Source organism: Myotis myotis, unplaced genomic scaffold, assembly GCF_014108235.1.
Source record: "Myotis myotis isolate mMyoMyo1 unplaced genomic scaffold, mMyoMyo1.p scaffold_m19_p_5, whole genome shotgun sequence".
NCBI lineage: Eukaryota > Metazoa > Chordata > Mammalia > Chiroptera > Vespertilionidae > Myotis > Myotis myotis.
The window spans coordinates 4844122-4863206 of record NW_023416357.1 but is presented as its reverse complement, the minus strand read 5'-3'; the positions used below and the strand labels follow the sequence as shown (position 1 = coordinate 4863206).

The window sequence follows — 19085 nt, the reverse complement described above, 5'->3', positions numbered from 1 at the left end:
TCTGTGCACCATTTCTGTCCGTGGAGAAATGGAGTCTGACGTGGTTTCTGGGGCTGACCTGGGACTTGAAGGGTTTCGGGATCTTTATCTGGAAGGTCAATGAGGATTACAAGGCGGGAGAAGTGATGTGTTGGGACGTTGGACTCACTACCCAATCCTGCGATAAAGACTTTCTTACCAACAGAAACCGACCTGTGTTTGATGGCTGTAGTGCATTTTATTGAGGGATCAGCTGCTTAAGGTTTCACTGTATATGCTTTAATAAATTGTGTGTGTGTGTGTGTGTGTGTGTGTGTGTGTGTGTGAGAGAGAGAGAGAGAGAGAGAGAGAGAGAGAGAGAGAGAGATTGATTTTGTTTCATCTTTCCTCTCTTGGTAGAATTTGGATCAGGGAGTGACTTTTCCTCTATTCTGGGAACTCTGCAGAATACTGTGTCCTGCTGAGAAAATGAAACGATGACAGTCTTTTCCAAATGCATAAATTTCTCACATATTTCACCTAAAACATCAGCATCAATGCTCTTCCAGATAAACAAAATACCAACAGATATACCTAGAAACTGCCAATTATATGAGGGCAGATACTGGGCTTGTCCTTGTACACTGCTTGACCTAACAGCACGCTTTCAGCTAACATCACTTTCACTGACGGGATTTGATTAAAGGTGTTTTTCAAATAAAACTCTACCAGGTGTCTGTTGTGTTTATATGGCACATAAAAGCTGTGGCTCTACTTTCTAAAACCCAGGAGCATGAGAGGAGGATATGCCTAAAAAGGAAGAGCTGGTCATTTTGCCAGAAGTTTCCGATTCATCTTCCCAGACAGACAAGGAACTCCCCTATGTGTCATCATGCCTTCTCCCGGGAGATGCATTTCCGGGAAATGGGAGCACAGTCAAGAAACACGCTATTTAGCCCTAACCAGTTTGGCTGAGTGGATAGAGCGTCGGCCTGCGGACTCAAGGGTCCCAGGTTCGATTCCGGTCAAGGGCATGTACCTTGGTTGCGGGCACATCCACAGTAGGGGTTGTGCAGGAGGCAGCTGATCGATGTTTCTCTCTCATTGATGTTTCTAACTCTCTATCCCTCTTCCTTCCTCTCTCTAAAAAATCAATAAAATATATTTAGAAAAAAAAAGCAGCACACTATTTAATGCGCCCATGCTGTGCTCTGCCTGCCCCTCCAGCCCTGCCCTCCACCTGTCCCCAGGGCTGCGGCCCAGGAGGCAGGCCTCTCCCGGACTCACCCAGTGGGCGGCCTTATCCTTCAGCTTCTGGTTGGGTCCAACCAATGGAAGACACAAGAGACAAGTGGATGAGAGATGAGTGCAGGGCATCACCCTCCTCTCTCTCCACCAGGCCACACCCTGGCAGTGGCTGCCTCCTCTGGGAAGCCGACACTGTGTGCACCGGCTCTCCCTCGGCGTTTGGGAACTGCTCTCTCTCCTTGTGCCTTCAGATGGGAAGCGATGCTCACCGTTACTTCTCAGGGCTGCTGTCCCACCTTGCTGGTTTAATCCACCACAAATGTGTAAGCAGTGCCTTTCTTCACCTCGAGTCACCCATCCCATGTGAGGGTGCTACCTGCTTCCCGCTAGGACCCTGAAGGCCGCCCGTGTCGGGTATTGTGTGTATGACCACCCACAGGGTACATGGTTAGGTTCTGGTGGATATTATTTGATTATAAATATTTGTAAAGGAAAAGTGAGGCTTTAAAAAAAAGTCTCAACTCCACATATAACAGAGTTGATTATTTAAGACGTTTGGGTATTTTGGCTAAAATGCTTTGATGGGAGAATGTGCCAGATCACTTTAATTACATGGCATCTGACAAGTGACTTCTAAAAAGCTCTCTGATATAGTCTTAGGCCAAAATAGGAACCAATTTTAAAGGTTCAAGAATACATCTCTCCAAGGATAAGGAAAACAACTGACTTAAATGACAGCCAGCACCAGTCTAGACTGTCCCGCGGTGCAATAAAGAAATGCCAAAAGTCAGACGTTAAACTGTGAATGAGGTCTTGAAGGAAGAACCAACACAGGAGCACACACAGTTGTACGTGCCACTGTGCTCTGAAATGGAGACTCGTTAGTTCTGTGGGCATATTCCAGGGAATAACAAGCAAGACATGTTGGACTTCGTTTCAATGTCCAGAAGACAGGCTAGCAGACGTTGAATTAGAACCACCTCTGCTTAGGAAATGAAGGAGGGAGAAAAGAAAGAGGGAGAGAGAGAGGATAGGAGGGAGGGAGGGAGGGAGGAAAAAAGGAGAGAGAATCAAAGCTAAATGCTCACCCTAGCCCAGTGGTCGGCAAACTGCGGCTCGGCAAACCGTGGCTCGCGAACCACATGCGGCTCTTTGGCCCCTTGATTGTGGCTCTTCCACAAAATACTGGCTCTTCCACAAAATACCAATACCGACTTCTGCGCATGGGCCACAAAGTTTCTATCGCACTGTACGTGCGCACCCGCACATGGTATTTTGTGGAAGAGCCACACTCAAGGGTCCAAAGGGCTGCATGTGGCTCGCGAGCCGCGGTTTGCCGACCACGGCCCTAGCGGTGGTTTGCCGACCAGTTTGGCTCAGTGGACAGAGCATTGGCCTGTAGACCAAAGGGTCCTGGGTTCAACTCCAGTCAAGGGTATGTATCTTGGTTGCAGGCTCTTCCCCGGCCCAGGCCCTGGTTGGGGCATGTGCCGGAGGCAACCACTTGATGTGTTTCTCTCACATCCATGTTTCTCTCTGTTTTTTCCTCTCTCTTCCACTCTCCCTCAAAGATCAATGGGAACATATCCTTGGGTGAGGATTAACAACAACAACAAAAAGCTAAGTGCTTTGCCATTGAATGGAAACTCAGGAACAAAGTTGTAGACAGTTGCAGGCAACAAAATGCCCTCCGCGCCTTGTCTCAAGCCTTGTCTCAAGCCCACACTGGAGCAGCTGGCTTTCTGGCACTGCTGGTGGAAGTGATAATCCCCATAGCAGGGCTTGGCAGCAGCGAGTCCTTAGTATTTAGCCTCTGAAGGTGAGCGAGAAGTGGAGCCAAGTTTTAATAGGACACTCAAGTGGAACGCTGGGGCTGTCGGGTGGAAACACATGTTAATCAGCGACAGAACCTGATTGCAGGTGGCAGGAGTAGGTTTCCTTTCTCGTGCAGTGATTGATAGTGTGGGCATCTCAGTGGTGGTGTCCAGGTGACTGATGGGCTGGGGCGGCCCCCGTCCGGATGGCAGACAGGCATCAGTGGGGTTGCCTCGGCTTAGGGACCAGATGTTGTCCCAGGTCAGCAACTACTAGCAAAGAGCATGGCCGGTGGCCCCTGGTGGCCTGTGTCCTGGAGAACTGTGAAAGGACACACCTGCATCTAGAGTTTGCAGACCGGGATGAGATGAGAGGCAAAGCAGTAGGTGGATGAATGCGTCCCCACCCTACAACAAAGATACTGTTCTTGACCATGTTGATTCTAGGGTACTGAAACTAACCCAAGTCTGGGGCAGCTTTCCTATGTCTATAGTTGTGTATTTTTATAAGCACTGCTATAGCTACATATATCCGTTCCCTCCTCTGTTGCCTCTGAGACTGCGGTACTGATGTGCCAGGCACTGTTCTGAGCCCTGAGAAACATGTGGAGAAAACACAGCCCCTGCCTCGTGGGTCTTGGCTTTTAGTGGAGGATGGAAGGCAAACCAGAGGTTCACTACTGGGGGTGAGGGTGCTGCCCTCCTCCTGCATGCCTGGCAATGTCTGGAGATATTTCTGATTAAGTGAGGGAGGGGGTGGGGGCATTCTACTGGCATTGAATGTCTAGGGGACAGAGATGCTGGCAAACACTCTACAATGCACCCCACAACCACCACGTACCTACCGAGTTCAAACTGTCCATAGTGCTGGGTTGAGACATTGACATTCTGATTGTCCATTAAAAATAAACTAGAGGCCTGGTGCACGAAGTTCATGCACTGTGGGGGGGGGGGGTTTAGGGAGGTCCCTCAACCCGGCCTGCATCCTATGGCAGTCCAGGAGCCCTCAGGGGATGTCTGACTGACAGCTCCTGCATTGAGCATATGCCCCCTGGTGGTCAGTGCACGTCATAGCGAACTGTCATTCCACCATTCAGTCGATTTGCATAATAGCCTTTTATTATACAGGATGTGTGATACTGAATATCATTCCATTAAGACACATTAAAGACTGAAGAAGCAGGAGCACATTTTAGTCCTTGCATTGATAAAATTCATAGTTTAAAAATGCACAATTCTGTTATTTTTAGCATATTCACAAAGCTGTGCAACCAGCAGCACGCTCTAGCTCCAAAATATGTTCATCACCATAAAATACAAGACCCGTACCCATGAGCAGTCCTTGCTTCTCCCATGCCACCCCAGCCCCTGGCAATCCCCAATCTCCATGCTGCCTCTGCAAGCTTGCCCATTCTAGTCATGTCATAAAGATGGTATCATATAGGACATGGGCTTTTGTGTCTCGCTTCTTCCCTTTGGCACGCTTTCAAGGTTCACCCGTGTTGTAGCATGTCTCAGCACTCCACTGTTTCCTTAAAAATATTCCATTGTATGCATACACCACATTTTGTGTATCCACTCATTGGCCATGGTCATTCAGAGACTTTTGGGTTATTGGGAAGAATGCTGCTAAGCCGTTCACGTACAAGAGTCTGTGTGTTTAATTCCAGTGGGTCGGTACCTGGCAGAGGAACTGCCTGCCGAGCCATGCAGGGACCATGTTTAGCTGCGGAAAAGTGCTGAGCGGTCCTCTAAAGCCGCTGCATCATCTCACATCCCAGCACGGACGCAGGAGGGCTCCGGGTTCTCCACATCGCAGCCAAGACTGGTTACCGTCCGGCAGGCTTTCATTTAGGAGATGCGAATTTTAATTACAGTCTAAATCTTCCAGAGGGGAAACGCTCAAGTCTTTCTTAATAAACTCTTCGGTTCATTATCAGCTGAAATTTCCCCTTAGAAAGACACAAAAGAGTGAATGCAAAGCAAATTCAGAACATCTCTGGCTCTGGCTCTATAGGGGCTTTTATTCCTAATTTAAAAGTGTGGCCCTTCCTTTTTAAAAAAATTTATCTGAAAGTATTTATTGTTGAAAAGATGTCCCCTGTTTCCCGATTAACCCCCTCCACTCTGCTCCTCTCCCCCACCCCTTCACCACACTATGGTCTGTGTCCATGGGTTAATCTCTTCCCACCCACCCACCCCCACCTTCCCTCTGAGATCTGTCAGTCTGTTCCATGCTGCCATGTCTCTGGATCTGTTTTGTTCATCAGTTTATGTTGTTCATTAGAGTCTACATGTGAGTGAGATCACGTGATACTTGTCTTTCTCTGACTGGTTTATTTCGCTTTAGCAGAACACTCTCCAGGTCCCTCCACGCTATCTCGAAGGGTAAGAGATCCTTCTTTTTCACAGCTGCATGACGTTCCATAAATGTACCACAGCTCCTTTATCCACCCACCTACTGTGGCCTTTCTTTCAAAGACAAGAAATGTCATTCGAGAGTCTATAATAGCAGTGCATCTCACAAGAGGTTTTGTTGGCTTATCTTTGCCTTTAGACAGGTCAAGAATGCAGTGGAGGAGGGAGGGGTATAAAAACCTTCTAACCACTCCTCTCACCCCAGGCCCAGGGCCAGGGAGGCTGGCCCCGGCCCGAGGATACAGCAGGCTGGCTCTCCAGACTCTACTGGAGCTCAGTGACAGTGCTCTGATAGCTCGAGTCTTGTCTCCTCCAAGAGTGGCCCATGGACCAGGAGCTTGTTAGACATGCAGGCTCAGCCCAGCCAGTGTGGCTCAGGGCTTGAGCATTGACCTATGAACCAGGAGTTCATGGTTTGATTCCTGATCAGGGCACATGCTGGGGTTGCAGGCTCGATCCCCAGTAGGGGGCTTGCAGGAGGCAGCCAATCAGTGATTCTCTCTCATCATTGATGTTTCTATCTCTATCCCTTCCTCTCTGAAATAAAAAAATATATATTGGGGAAAAGAAAGCAAAGCAAAGCAGGCTCCATCCCCACCCGCACGTGTACAAGGTTCCCAGCCGACGCACATCACATGGACACGAGGTCTGACAGCATCTCTCCGTGGATGACAAGTACAGATCGCCGCCATTACTCTTACCCAGGCACCCACTGTTTCAAGGTTCGTTTGAAAACATAATCCCCTTCGCCTTAAAGACAATCTCGTGATGTGTTGCACACAAAGGGAACCCACGCGGATTAAAGGGTCACTGTGTTTCGCTTTGCGTCTAAAGCTCGGCTGGGCCCTGAGACAGAGATGCATCTAAAAGGCACAAGCAGAGCAGCCTGAGGCTTACATAATACGACTTTGATCCCTTTGCCGCTTACCCATCGCTGGAATGTCTCTGCTTTTGTCACTTGGAAAGTTCCCAAGGTTTCTGTGCTGAAGAGTTTTGTGGCTCCCCATCTCCCCACCCCGCTCTCTCACCCCCAAGAGAAGGTCAACTCCCTGATGTTCCCAGTAGCCCGATAGGCAGCCGGATGCCAGTGAAGGGGGTGGAGGAGCCAGCAGAGGGAGGGGAGTGGCCTGGAGGCGGGGTGCCATGCTGGGCTTGGGCCTTGTTGCTCCCGCATCGTGGCTGAGGCACTGAACCTCAGCTCCCTCAGCTCTACAGCAAGGAAATTAAGGAATTCAAGGAAATTCAATACCAACCTCATCAATAGTAACGGCAGCGGATCTATTAGAACTCGAGGCACTAGCTGCGTCTGAACTCATTACAATCCCAGCCAACCTAAGGGAGGGGCCATGTTATCACCCCCATTTTATAGAGGAGGAAACTGAGGCACAGAGAAGTCTGGAAACTTGTCCGAAGTCCCAGAACTAACAGGCAGGGAGCCTGGATCCTAACCTGGGCATCCTGCCCGCAGCGCTGGCCCTTCACCGCCGTGCCAGGCGATCGCCGTGCTTGTTAAATCTCTGCAGACTGGGCAACGCTGCACAATATCACTTACTGGCTGGGCAGCTCTCTAAAAAACAAAGTTTAAACTGGAAAAATGAAAGCCTCCGGCCAAAAAGCAAACACTGGCTTCTCACAGGGGCCGCTGAGGCTCTCCCACGGGCAGGCAGGAGTGTAGCCGGAGCGCAGAGGCAAACAGAGCCTGCCCTGGAGGTCCCACTTCCTACCGGCCCTCGGCGCGTTGGGCAAACCTTCCCGACATAAGTGCCGTGGGGACGGGGCTGGGCTATTTCTCCAGGCCCTGCACCCGAAGGGGACTCGAGCTGCGGCTACTCCAGAGCCGCGAGTGGCCGCCTGGAAAGTTCCTGCGATCTTGCGGAGCAATAACAAACAATCCCGGTTTCGGGTTGCCCACTGAAGCACAGAGCTGGAGGCCAGACACACTCGCAGGTCTGCTTTGAAGAGACTTTGATTCTTCAGGCACATCCATTCACAGAAATTTCACTCGGACCAAACTCTTCCTGGTCCCCATCATCCGCTCCAGCTCCTGGTCCCAGAAGCGCTGGCGGTGAAGTCAGGAATGAACAGGAGGCTGCCACGCCGGCGCTTCTAGTTCCTTCCACTGCCTCTGCACCCACATTCACTCCTCAGATCAGGCCAACCACACGCCCACACCAAGAAATGACCACGCACCAAACCCTACCCAGACTAGCCAGGCCCAGATGCCCACAGTCAGAGGGTTCAGAAGGATACACTCGTCTGACGCCCCCAGTTCACGATGAAGACACTGAGGCCCACAGAGGTCCGGGAACGTGCCAAAGAGCAGGGCTTGCATTCGCTGCCCTGACGCCGAGAGCAGCTTTTCCTGGATGTGCTTACGTCTCCCTTCTTTCCTCTGAAAATCTCTTTCTACCCAAGGGAGGGGGTCCTTAGGGTAAGACTCTGAAATACTTCGTGCCAATAACCAGCTTTCAGGATCCCTTGAGAGCGCCAGCATTTCCCAAACACCTAACATCGCCTGCCCTTAAATTGCATTCCTTTTGTACGACATCTTTCTGAGGGGAGAACATGATATTAAATCATATTAAAAACAAATCAGGGAAATTAAGTACTTAAACTCAGGATTTAACCCAAATTCCCCCCCATGGCCCAAAGGTTCCCGTCCAACCTCACCTTCCCGCTCTCTCCATTCACACCAAACACCCCTCCCACCTCGGGGCCTTTGCCTTGCTGTTCCCTCCACCAAGACAACAGCTCCAGGAAAGCGCACAGCCCGGTCCCTCACTCCCTTCAGGAATCCGCTCACACGCAGGAGTCTGCTCAGAAGGCCCTTCGCTCCCACGTGCATTCAGAGTGGGGCTCCTGCCCTGACTCAGGGGTGGAGCCCAGCAATCTGGTCTAACACGCCTCCCAGGCGATTCTGATGCAGGTTCGCTTTTCCCACCACCGGCACAGTAGGAAGAAGTAGGAACTAAAAACCAGCGTTCTCTGGCTTTGGTCTCAGCTCTGCCATCCCTCCTCTGTGACAACAAAGTCACTCAAGTTCACCGGCCTCAGTTTATTCACCTGTCCGTGTGGTCACTGAGGCCTCTGCCAAGTTCTCAAAGTCAATGCTGCACCGTGTACATTCTAATGAGGTCACCGAGCTCCGATGAGGCTCCGTCCACACCAAACATTTCAGCGGGACACCCCTTCATCCTGAAGGATCTGGATTCCCATTTCAGATTGTAATCTGAGGCCAAGACAGGCAGTACTGACTCTCTAAGAGCTTCTAGTTACAAAGCCTTGGAACTAAATTCTACTCCGCCAGCGGGGACCCACCCTATCAGCCCAGAGAGAAAGCGCCTGGGGAGCAGCGCCGGGGTTGCCGGGCTGTCAGTGATGTCAAAAGCAGGTGCAACCGAGACTCCGTCGCTGCTTCTGCGAGGAACCCAAGTGGCAGGAAGGCTGAGAAATGGGACACTGGTTGCCCTTTCCTCCTCCGTGTTCCAGGTGGATATAATCAAAGGTGGCTGCATGAGAGAAAGCAAAGGCTGCAAAAATAGGATTCCTGTCTGAAGTGCTCACGACGGGCTCACAGAATCGGCAGGGCTACCTTCTGGGGACAGAGACCTCCTGGGGACAGGAGGGAGGAGACGAGGATGAAAGACGACATCTTCAGAACTAATAGACCCCACGGCATTGCACCCGAGCGTTAGCTCTTCAGGATGGCCTGGCCTCAAAACGCCACCTGGAAATAGCCCTTGGGCTGCAGGAAATCTCCATCAGGGCAGAGGGAGAGGTTTGTCTCTTGTGGTCATGACAGACCCCCAGCCTCAGCACCGAGCTGAGAGCAGGTGACTTGTGCTAATTCCCGAACCTTGTTCGCCCGCCCATGCTTCTTCCTGAATTACTCCAGGGTGACTGAGGGCATCAGCTGAGAAACACCCCGGGGAAACGGACGGCCTTTAAAATGGGGGAAAGAATGAACGAGGGTGTTGACCGACTGCGTCACACGGAGGAAGCCCCTAGCCCAGCAGCGGGGCACTTGGGATTAACATGATTCACAATGATTCCTTCCTCAATAACCGCCTGAGAATGAACTCTGACCCTGACAGTCTACTAACAGGGATGAGAGAAGGACACAGGCAACCGAGACCCATCAATCCCAGACGGCTGAGGAGACAGTGGCGACCACGAGTCCAATCGCTTTGGAAAGTAGAAAGGGCTTCGTGGGGGAGACGGCAAGCGGGGCCTTGAATGACATGCAAGACTCGGTGGGCGGGGCGGTGGCGGTGGCATCCGGGAAGGCAGGCATTCCAGGGACCCCGGGGAGGAGCAGGACTGTGTCTAAAGGACAGGCGCGTGCTAAGTGATCTGTGTGCCGCGACCTTGAACTGCCTGGGTGCTGTCAGCGTGAGAACCGCCTGCTCCAGGAGCCCTCTCCCGTGGGGTTAGACGGAGTGGAGGTCACTGCCTGGTGGGTGGGACCCACGCCCATCCACCCGGCTCTGCTCTCCGTCACAGGCGCTACTACAGTTCCCAGGCTCCGCTGACCTCCGCCTGCGGGAGCGGGTCCAGCCGGCGGGGGGCACGCCAGAGGACGGAGGGAGGGGGAGAGGCAGTCTGCTTCAGCTCTGAACACGACCCATCTGAGTGTCTGAAGCCCTTCAGACTCAATATATTTTAATCCGGCTTTGAAAACAGTTTGAGAAGGAAAAATCCGGTGACCCACCAATACTTTCTCAGTGTAGTTCTCAATTTCCCATTCAGTTCTCATCCATTTGCACCACTTCTGTGGTTACAAGTCTTCCCTCTAAAGCACAATTTTGCAGTAAGATCTGTTCAGGTTTCACATACCCTATTTCTCTTTAAAAAGCTCGTGAATTATATTACTTTGACATCATACACTTTAAGCCCAAATTTAGCTTTCATTTTAATTTTATTTTGTGCACAGCATTACACACACACACACACACACACACACACACACGGGCTCCCACCTCCCTCCGCCCACCTGTCAGCTCTCAGGGGGTGGGACCTGCTGGGAAGCTCTGGGCTGGGAAACCCAGGTCTCAACATGTAGTGCCGCGGTTCTCAGTTTGGGCTGAGCATACAAGTCACCTGGGTGCTTTGAAAATCCCCAGGCCCAGACTGCACCCCAGGCTCACGACACAGGGATCTCTGAGGGGGCCACCCAGCATTTTTCAAAGCTGTCAGGTGATTCTAGTGGGAGTCAAGTTGAGAACCACTGGTCTAGTGTCCAGTGGGGCCCTGACTTTGAACTGCAATGATAAGCCCTTCAAGGAGAGAAGGAAACAATGGTCACAGTGTCGCTGTTTTTCCTTTAGTTCGGGATGCCCTCATGCTGGGACCAGCACTAACACTGGCTTCTCTTCCCTGCACCCGCCCAGTCCTCCTGACCCACCCTGCAAGGCCCGCCTCACAGCACACCTGGCCAGGAAGCATGCGCAGCTACCGCAGTGCATCCCCGTCTCTCCCCTTCTTGCACCCCTTGCAGTTGAGGATTTTACAGTGAGCAGGACGGCCGTCGGTCTTGTCTCCTCGGCGAGATGCTGTGCATCTTCTAGACGAGGACCCCGTTTCCTCCTCCTGGGGCTGCACTTACAATAGGGTTTGGAACATTGCAGAGGCAGGGAGTCCCTCCCAACGGCTGGATTAACGCAACAAACATGTGGGCCCGTTGGCTGGTAGCAGCAGAGGTGCCATCACCTTCGAAAACCTTGCTGACCCACACCAGAGTGGCTTTGCTACAGCAGCAACTATATTATATCCTTCAGCGTATCCCTCTGTCCAATGGCAACAGGTCTTAGGACAGACAGGGTGACTCTGCCTGGAAGGGGATTTTGCAGGGAGGAAGGCTGCCGTTACACACAAAGTCTAGCAGTTTTAGGTAAATTAACTTGGCAGCCAAATTGACTTGATTTCCAAGACTCAACGGCTGGAATTAAATACCCAATACATCCTGTTCTGAGAAACAGCAACAAAGGGCACCAAGCCCCCAGCCAGAAAAACCCCTAGTCACATGACTTACACAATTCAAGGGCTCCCTCCCTCCCGTATTTCAGATTTAAGCTCCACAGAGTCATTTAAGAATACTTGCACAGGTTCTTGCTTTCAAAGCCACAAAGATCAGGTTTCTGAAGCGTGGACCGTGTGTGCAGACTGTATCTATCTCTCTGTCTATACACACATGCCTGGGTGGTATTTCTTCAAATGCTACAGTCCCAGCAGTGATTTTATTTAGTCTGGTTGTTCCTAAGACAAACACACATAACGTTCACTGAACGCGCACCACATGCAGGGGAGACCATCTTGAAGCAATTAGACTGCTCCGTGGCCAGAAGTCTAGGGCCAGGGCGCCCTCCCACTTCCTCACCTCCACCGGGAACGGGAACAGATGGGCGGAGAGAAGCCAGGGCCGGCTCCGCAAACACAGCCTGCAGCTCAACTTTCTGCCCGGCTCCCTTCTGTTCTCTCCTGGCCCAGGACACCGCCCTCCTTCTACTCTTTCCTATACGAATTCCAGCCATTCGGTTGCTTTCACTCGTTTTTGTAGCCCCTCTCTGATCAGCTTTAGAGGGAGGGAATTTTCAGGCAAGGTTTCTGATCCGCCCCTAAAGGCAGTGCTGCAGGGAGAGACGGGAAAGGCTGAAGAGTGCCCAAACCGCCCATCTGGTCGCTGACCTTGGGTTGGGAGGCTTCTGGAGAATGTCTGCTGACATGGCTGCCTCGGCCGCCTCATTCCCAGGACTTTGGGGGTCATCTGGTGTTTAGGTAGGAAAGGCCGAGCATGTTCCTATTTAAATTGCACTGGAAGCTGGGGGAGCCGAGTGACGGGTTGGGACATTCACCAGGAAAGCCCTTTACCTCTTGGACCCCAAGCTACTTCACCTCTAATGCATTCACCCAGGAGCTTTTCACCGGCAAAAAAGAGAGCGTGTTATCCTGAGAACCACCCTGAAAAGTCGCTCCCACAAATTCGGACCAAACGCCCCTCTGTGCTGAGGATCGTGGAAAAGACCAGCACAGCTGCAGACATCCCCTGGTCCTGTCCTCGGCGAGCTTCCCGTGCTGTGCGGGATGCAAGTCTCTCAGACAACGAAGGTTTGTCCCAAGCTGCTGAGTCTTTTGTGCTGTTGCTCCTGTTCTTTCAATGTAAGAAAACACATCAAATTCTAAACTAGGGATTGCAGTGGCTTAAAGAGAAGAAAAGCCACAGAAGGACTGAGCACATCGGAGAGGGAGGCGTCTGGACTGGACAGAGAAGCTGGGCCGCCACCTGGACCTTCTCACCTGAGGGGAGGGCCGGGCGCAGGCAGCCCCACCTCTGGTAAAGGCAAGTGCGAGCCAACACTGAGCCAAGTAGGGGCCGGGCCAGTGGGGGGCCCTTGAACGCCAACATCAGGGCTCCAGGTTGTCAGGCAACAGAGAAACACTGCGCCACTGAGCAAACTAGCAAAGTGGGCTTTCACAAAAGCTCCTAAAATAGGCCTCCAGCCTCATTCTGACATGCAGGCGGCTAAATCACAGGGTAAACCCGAACAAGCAGGCAGAGAATGAGGCCACGTACCAACAAGGACCTAACTTTCAAGTGCGTGACCTGGCCTTGCCCTTAGGAGACAAATGCAAAACATTGCATGCACGTCCCAGTGACATGCTGGCCGTGTGGCCTGCACAGGGCCAGTGGGGCCAAGAGCTCCAGCGGAGGGGACATGCTGGGCTGGCCTGTCACACATGCAGAACCGCTCCCAGCAGGTCAGCAGTTCATGTGCTACCACACCAGCGCACGTGGAAAGAACAGGCACAGGAACAGAAGAGTCTCCACAGCGGGAAGATGAAGCGAGGGAGACGATGCACAGGCAGGCAGGAGTGCACGTACCGCGCCAACTCCAGTGCAGACGTGCAGGCGGGTGAGGGGACAGGCTGCACCACAGGACCCACACTGCCCGGGACTCGCTGTTGTAGAGCACCCTTGGCCTGGCTAACATCATTCCATGATGCCGGAAGGACAGGAGAGAGGGTTTCCAGTGACAGCCCCTCTCATTCTGCACACAAAGACCATTAGATTTGAAAGAAAATATGAAGCCAGATAGATGTAATTCTGTGGTGCCTTTCACACTTAAATTCTTGTAGTTATCAGTCAGTAGCTGTCATCATCAAAAGAATATTCCAAGCAGAAAGATTAAATGTTAACAGATGAGTAGTTCTGGAAAACCGTGCACTGAAAAAATAAATACCCCCTTTCTCCCGTTTTCACGTAGTTCTAACTTTCCACGTAACTGTCATCGAAGGGAAAAATGGCGGGCTTGCACATGAAAAGGTGGGCGTGCTAGAACTAGTTCCAGAGTGAATGCAGCAAAGGCTGTATCACGTGGGTCTTCGTTTTACCATTTGCAAAATGGAGGTGGCCATTTTTGTATAACTGCTCTGTAAGAGAGTAAGATGAAGAAGTGATTCGTGCTACAGAGATGGACCTTGAAACCACTGTGCTAAGTGAAAGAAGCCAGAGACAAAGGCCCCACATTGTATGGTCCCATTTATATGAAATTAGAGGCCCGGTGCATGAAAATTCATGCACTGGAGGGGGGATCCATCAGCCTGGCCTGCCCCCTCTCTCAGTCTGGGAGCCCTCAGGAGCAAGCCCAGCCTTGCCGCACGCATGCCTGCTGCCCCAGCAGGGATGAGGGGTCTGGGCACCACAATCTTTGAGGGCGTGACAGTCAATTAGCATATTCCCTCCTTATTGGCTGTGGGCGCCACCATCTTTGAAGGCGTGGCAGTCAACTAACATATTCCCTCCTTACTGGCTGTGGGCGCCCCCATCTTTGCAACAGCATGAGGGTTAATTAGTATATTCCCTTTTTATTAGATAGGATACCCAGAATAGGCACATGCATAGAGAGAAAGCAGACCAGTAGCTGCCACAGAGAGGGAGGTGGGGAAAGAGGTTGGGAAGTATCACTGCTTAATGGGTACAGGGTTTTACTTGGGATGATGAAAAATGTCTGGACATAGACAATGAAAATAGTTGTACATCATCGTGAATGTGCTTAATGCTACTGAAATGTATCCTCTACTATGGTTAAAGTGGTAAAGCTTATATTATGTATATTTTACCACAATATAAAGAAAAGAGAGAGAATAGAAAACAACCTTCTGACTGTGTCCTCTATACATCCTTATTAACAAAAGGAATAAATTTATTCAGCTGATCACAACCGTGGCTAAGCTGCTAATCTAAATGTTCTATTTTCATTTCAGTGGGTACTGCCTTAGACAAAACTATCATAAACCGTTATCTCCCCTTTCCCTGGCACAGCTGTGAAAGGTGGTTTTGTGCAGACACTTGCAAAACTGGACTGGGAAGGAGGAGCCAAGAAAGCTGTGTAATGCTGCAAGAAGTGGCCCAAAAGCACCATGTCTAGCACCCAAAATCTCAGGATAGTGGCCTCCACCCTTGTCCATCCAATAGCTCTGACTCCACATGGTGCATGGTGGGAAAAGGTTAATTGACTCGTTCAACACATACTTTCTGGGTACCTACAACAAGCCCAGCGGTGGGCTAAATGGGGTAATTATAGCCGTGTAAAGTTACATTCCCTTCTATCCAGAGAATTTTAATCTAGAGGGCAAGAGGGATAAGCACCAACAATTACAGAAGGCTGGGAAGGCTCAACACATCAGCCAACAACCAAGGCCTGCCCACTATTGGGAGCCCTGGCTGTTAAGTCAGAGTTCACTGTGTTTGCGCCCCGTGCCCCACACCCCAGAGACAGGCCTCTGCAAAGGCAAAGTCAAACCAGAGCTGGGGGCGGGGAGGGGGGTGACACTCAACCTGGGGCTTTGGCTGAGGACAAGCCCAGCTCCGAGAGGGCCAGACAGGGACTGAGAGAGGACGCTTCTCCCTGAAACCACCAGCCTGTCCCTAGACAGAGCTCAGCACCCTGAGCTATCGTGTGGCTCCCTCAACACCAGGGTCGGCGTCTATGCTATGGGATCTAGTGGGTGTCAGGAAGAGGGTTTAGTTGGCAAAAGTTGCTAAAATGTGATGCCCAATCTTAGGAAAAAGTGCCCTTTATTCTCACTACCGATCCTTTAATCTAGAGTCAATCTAGTTTCTAGATGCTGGTTCTCTCTGGTTGACCCTACGTGGGACACCATAAAGTATTGATTCCTGGGCCTCTCCACAGACCAAGTGATACAGGACATCTGGGGTGGGCAGGGCATCCGTATTTCTTAAAGCACCCCAGGCGATTCTAAAGGTGGCAGGGTTGAGAACCTCTCACCTAGGCTAAGAAGCGAAGGGAACAGGCTTTATCAAGAGCCTACTATGGGCTGGGTACTGTGCTAGCTCCTTGCATACAGTGTCAATCTCTATAGGTGCCCCACCAATTACCTTCTTGGATTTGTTCTGGCCATAAACATATGGTCCCTCAGAGCAGCACTCAACCTTGGAGGGACAGGAGATTAGGAAAAGATACCCCAGTTTCCTTACCCCCTGGGTGGGTAACTCTGAGGCACACTTCAAAGCTGGGGTAAGCAAACTCTTTCTGTAAGAAGCCAGACAGTGAGTATGTTCGGCTTTATAGTCTTTGTCCTGACCACTCAAATCTGCCTCCACAGTGCAGAAGCAGCCACAGGCAATGATCAATAATGGACTTGGCTGCATTCCAATAAAACTTTATTTACAAAGACAGACAGCAGGACATAGTTGGCCAACCCCTGCTCTAAGTCTAAACAGATTCCCAGAAGTTCTCAGTGAAAATGAATTCCAGTTGACCCTAGCAGTAACCTGCCAATAGCAGGCTACTTCATTCCCTCACTGCCCACTTCCTGGGGTCACTGGCAAGAGAAACTCCCTGCATTCAGATTCTTGTCTCAGAGCCTGCTCTGGGGGCGCCCACCCAGCATCGGTATCTTGTTTTAGACTCACAAATACTACGGAGTTGAATACACCATCTCCAATTTACAGTGAACAAACTGAGATCCCGGGTCTGCAAAACTGATACGTGATAGAGTCCATATTAGAAGTCTATTTGGCTCCAAAGTCAATGATTTCTCTACTGCACGACCGGAGTAAGGATGGAAACATACACATACATACACACACACACACACACACACACACACACACACATACACACACACACACTCAAATAGCTTTAATTATGGCGAGCAAGATTCCTACTACCCGTGTAATTACTGACCTATGTTAGAAACGGGTTTTAAAAAATAACAGAAGTAGTAAGGTTTCACGGTTATGAAAAAATACTCTTTCTCTTTTACGCTGTATCTAGGCCAGGATAGAACTCATTTCCCAGCTATCAGCTGGCTGCCGTCCTGGTGCTCTATCTCCTCTGGTAGAATCTTTGGTCATACCTGGGAACAAATCCAGCCATTCAAGGTAAAACCCCCTGTGTCACCTGGAGCCTGAAGAGAAAGGAACTAGATTGAAAGGCCCTCTTCCATACAATAACATGGGGTGTGGGGACAGCAATTTCTCAAAGCCCCTTAAAGGCACTTGTGAAGGTCCCCTGCGATCCTAGGAGTTCCAGAGAACCGAGAACCCACAGTCAGAAACCACTCGTCATAGCTTACGCGGTCTTGCCCTCGCTGTCCTGCTTGGTGGCACTGGCCCCCTTCTTGCCCAGCAGCGAGGCCACCTTCTCGGCATCTCCGTTCTCCACGGCCTGCAGCAGCCGGTCATCATTCTTGTTCCACTCATTGGTCTGTGGAGCAAAAGGGAGACACAGTGTCAGCAGACAGCAGTGGCCACGGCCGTGCTCACGGCAGACCCTCAGGCCTCCTGCTCCCATCCTTCCCTGCTGTTGTTCAAATCAAACTCTCCCCCCACAAATAGGCGCCTTAAAAATACCTTCCCCTTCACCATGGCGGCACTCAAGAAAGCCGGCTTCCCAAAAGGAAACATCAACAGTTTAATGAAATAGCAGCCGTCACCAAACTCTGCAATGAAAGTACTTGTTTGAACTGAAGTTGGGGAGATGAGGCAACTTACAAAGACCTCCAGGCCAGTTTACACATTAGCTTGTTTCCAGCTCAACCCGACAGCTGGCCTCTCGGAGCAGTGGCCTTTGACCTGGCTCACGGGGCCCACGGTGTTACAGAACCAAACCGCCAATGGCTCAAGGCTAGCTGAGGGTTTGTAATACACGTAATTTTTTGTCTGCTTTTTGCCACTCTTTCCGGCCTGCTTGCTGGGCCCTGAGTTTTGAGCTGTGCACTGATTTTAAGTAGTTGTCCAGGCTACCGACTCAACAAAGTGTCACCAGAAACAAAACTGCTTCCTGAGCAAGCTACTTAACATCAAAGAGCTCTGAGCAAACCTCCTGGGCCAAACCCCGGCCCCGCAGGGCAATTATGCGAACACAGGGACAGCAAAGCTACCCTGTGCACAGAATTCGTGTTCACTCTTACAAAGGGAGGAGAGGGTCCCTATGTCAAAGAAGATGGGCCTTGAGTACAAGACCAAGAAGTTTCAAAAGTGAAGGCGGCAAGCAGTGAGCCACTAAAGGTCTGGAGCAGGGAGTGCGGGGATAAAATCAGTGACTCCGGAAGTCATTGGGAGAGGTGAGGCCTATGGGGTTAATGGGGGAGAAAAGATCCTGGTCACCTCAAAGCCCATGGGTCACTCTGCAGGCCCCGCCACCTCCAGACTCCCCCTGCAAAGCCTGCTTTCCCGCCCCTATAGCTAAATGTACCCCTCCCCCCCAAGAGACTCCTACTCACTCCCCAAACTCTCTACACACAGGTCTCCAGGGCTCTCTGCTTCCTTGTGGCCTCCAAAGAACCTCCAGAAATTTCGTACTAAAGGCTTTGCCATGGACCACTTCAGGGAAGGAGACAGAAGAGATACTGGAGATTAAAAAACTAACAGAAGGGAATTTTGCAGGACTACAGTCTTCCGTGGCCCCCGAGTGTTCCCAATCTCTCTGCGCTGAGGGAACTGGGAAACCCAACAGGGCACTGCCCTCTCACTGAGCAGGGGCGGGTCTACCAGATGTCCCCAGCCTAGAGGCAGGGCCTCAGAGAAATCACAGGCCATGGAGGAGTAAAACAGGTGTACCCAGGGTTCAAATTAGGAATTTACTTCTCTGAGAGTCTCAGGACTGGACCCTCCCATCTTCAGGACTCTCCCCCACCCATCCCACCCACCCCTAAAGAACACAGAAAGAATGGTAAGCTTGAATGAAAACGAGACGTTTGTCCTCAAGGCTGCATGAACTTTAAGTCCACAACTCTCCATTGACACATGCTATGAACCTAGTCACTCAAAAACCTCTCTGTGCCTCAGTTTCCCAAGGCATTGGACTGGATGACCACACTGATCCCCTTAAAGCTCAAAAAACTTAATCTATAAAATGCCCCAAACCAAACTTTGCTAGGGATTTTTCTAGAACAGTTCTGTCTGCACTAATAGAAACATTCTATATCTGCACTGCCCAAAACCGTCCCCCTAGGCCAGGGGTGGGCAAACTTTTTGACTCGAGGGCCACAATGGGTTCTTAAACTGGACCGGAGGGCCGGAACAAAAGCATGGATGGAGTGTTTGTGTGAACTAATATAAATTCAAAGTAAACATCATTACATAAAAGGGTAGGGTCTTTTTTTTTTTAGTTTTATTCATTT

At 50.9% G+C, this 19085-nt stretch overlaps 1 protein-coding gene across 4 annotated transcripts in view; it reads right to left on the bottom strand.

Annotated features, from left to right (window-relative positions):
• Positions 1–17406, bottom strand: part of RAI14 (retinoic acid induced 14) — a 50093-nt gene extending 32687 nt beyond the window's left edge. For 3 of the 4 annotated variants that reach the window (XM_036308716.1, XM_036308718.1, XM_036308719.1), the window contains exons 1-2: positions 17314–17343; positions 17037–17167 (exon numbers count right to left, since the gene is read on the bottom strand). In XM_036308716.1, coding sequence (XP_036164609.1) covers positions 17037–17167; positions 17314–17328 — 146 coding nt within the window. In that variant the 5' untranslated portion in view covers positions 17329–17343. Of the gene's footprint in view, positions 1–17036; positions 17168–17313 lie in introns of all 4 variants that reach the window. The other variant, XM_036308717.1, reaches the window with a different exon arrangement.
• Positions 17407–19085: the final 1679 nt, after the last annotated feature.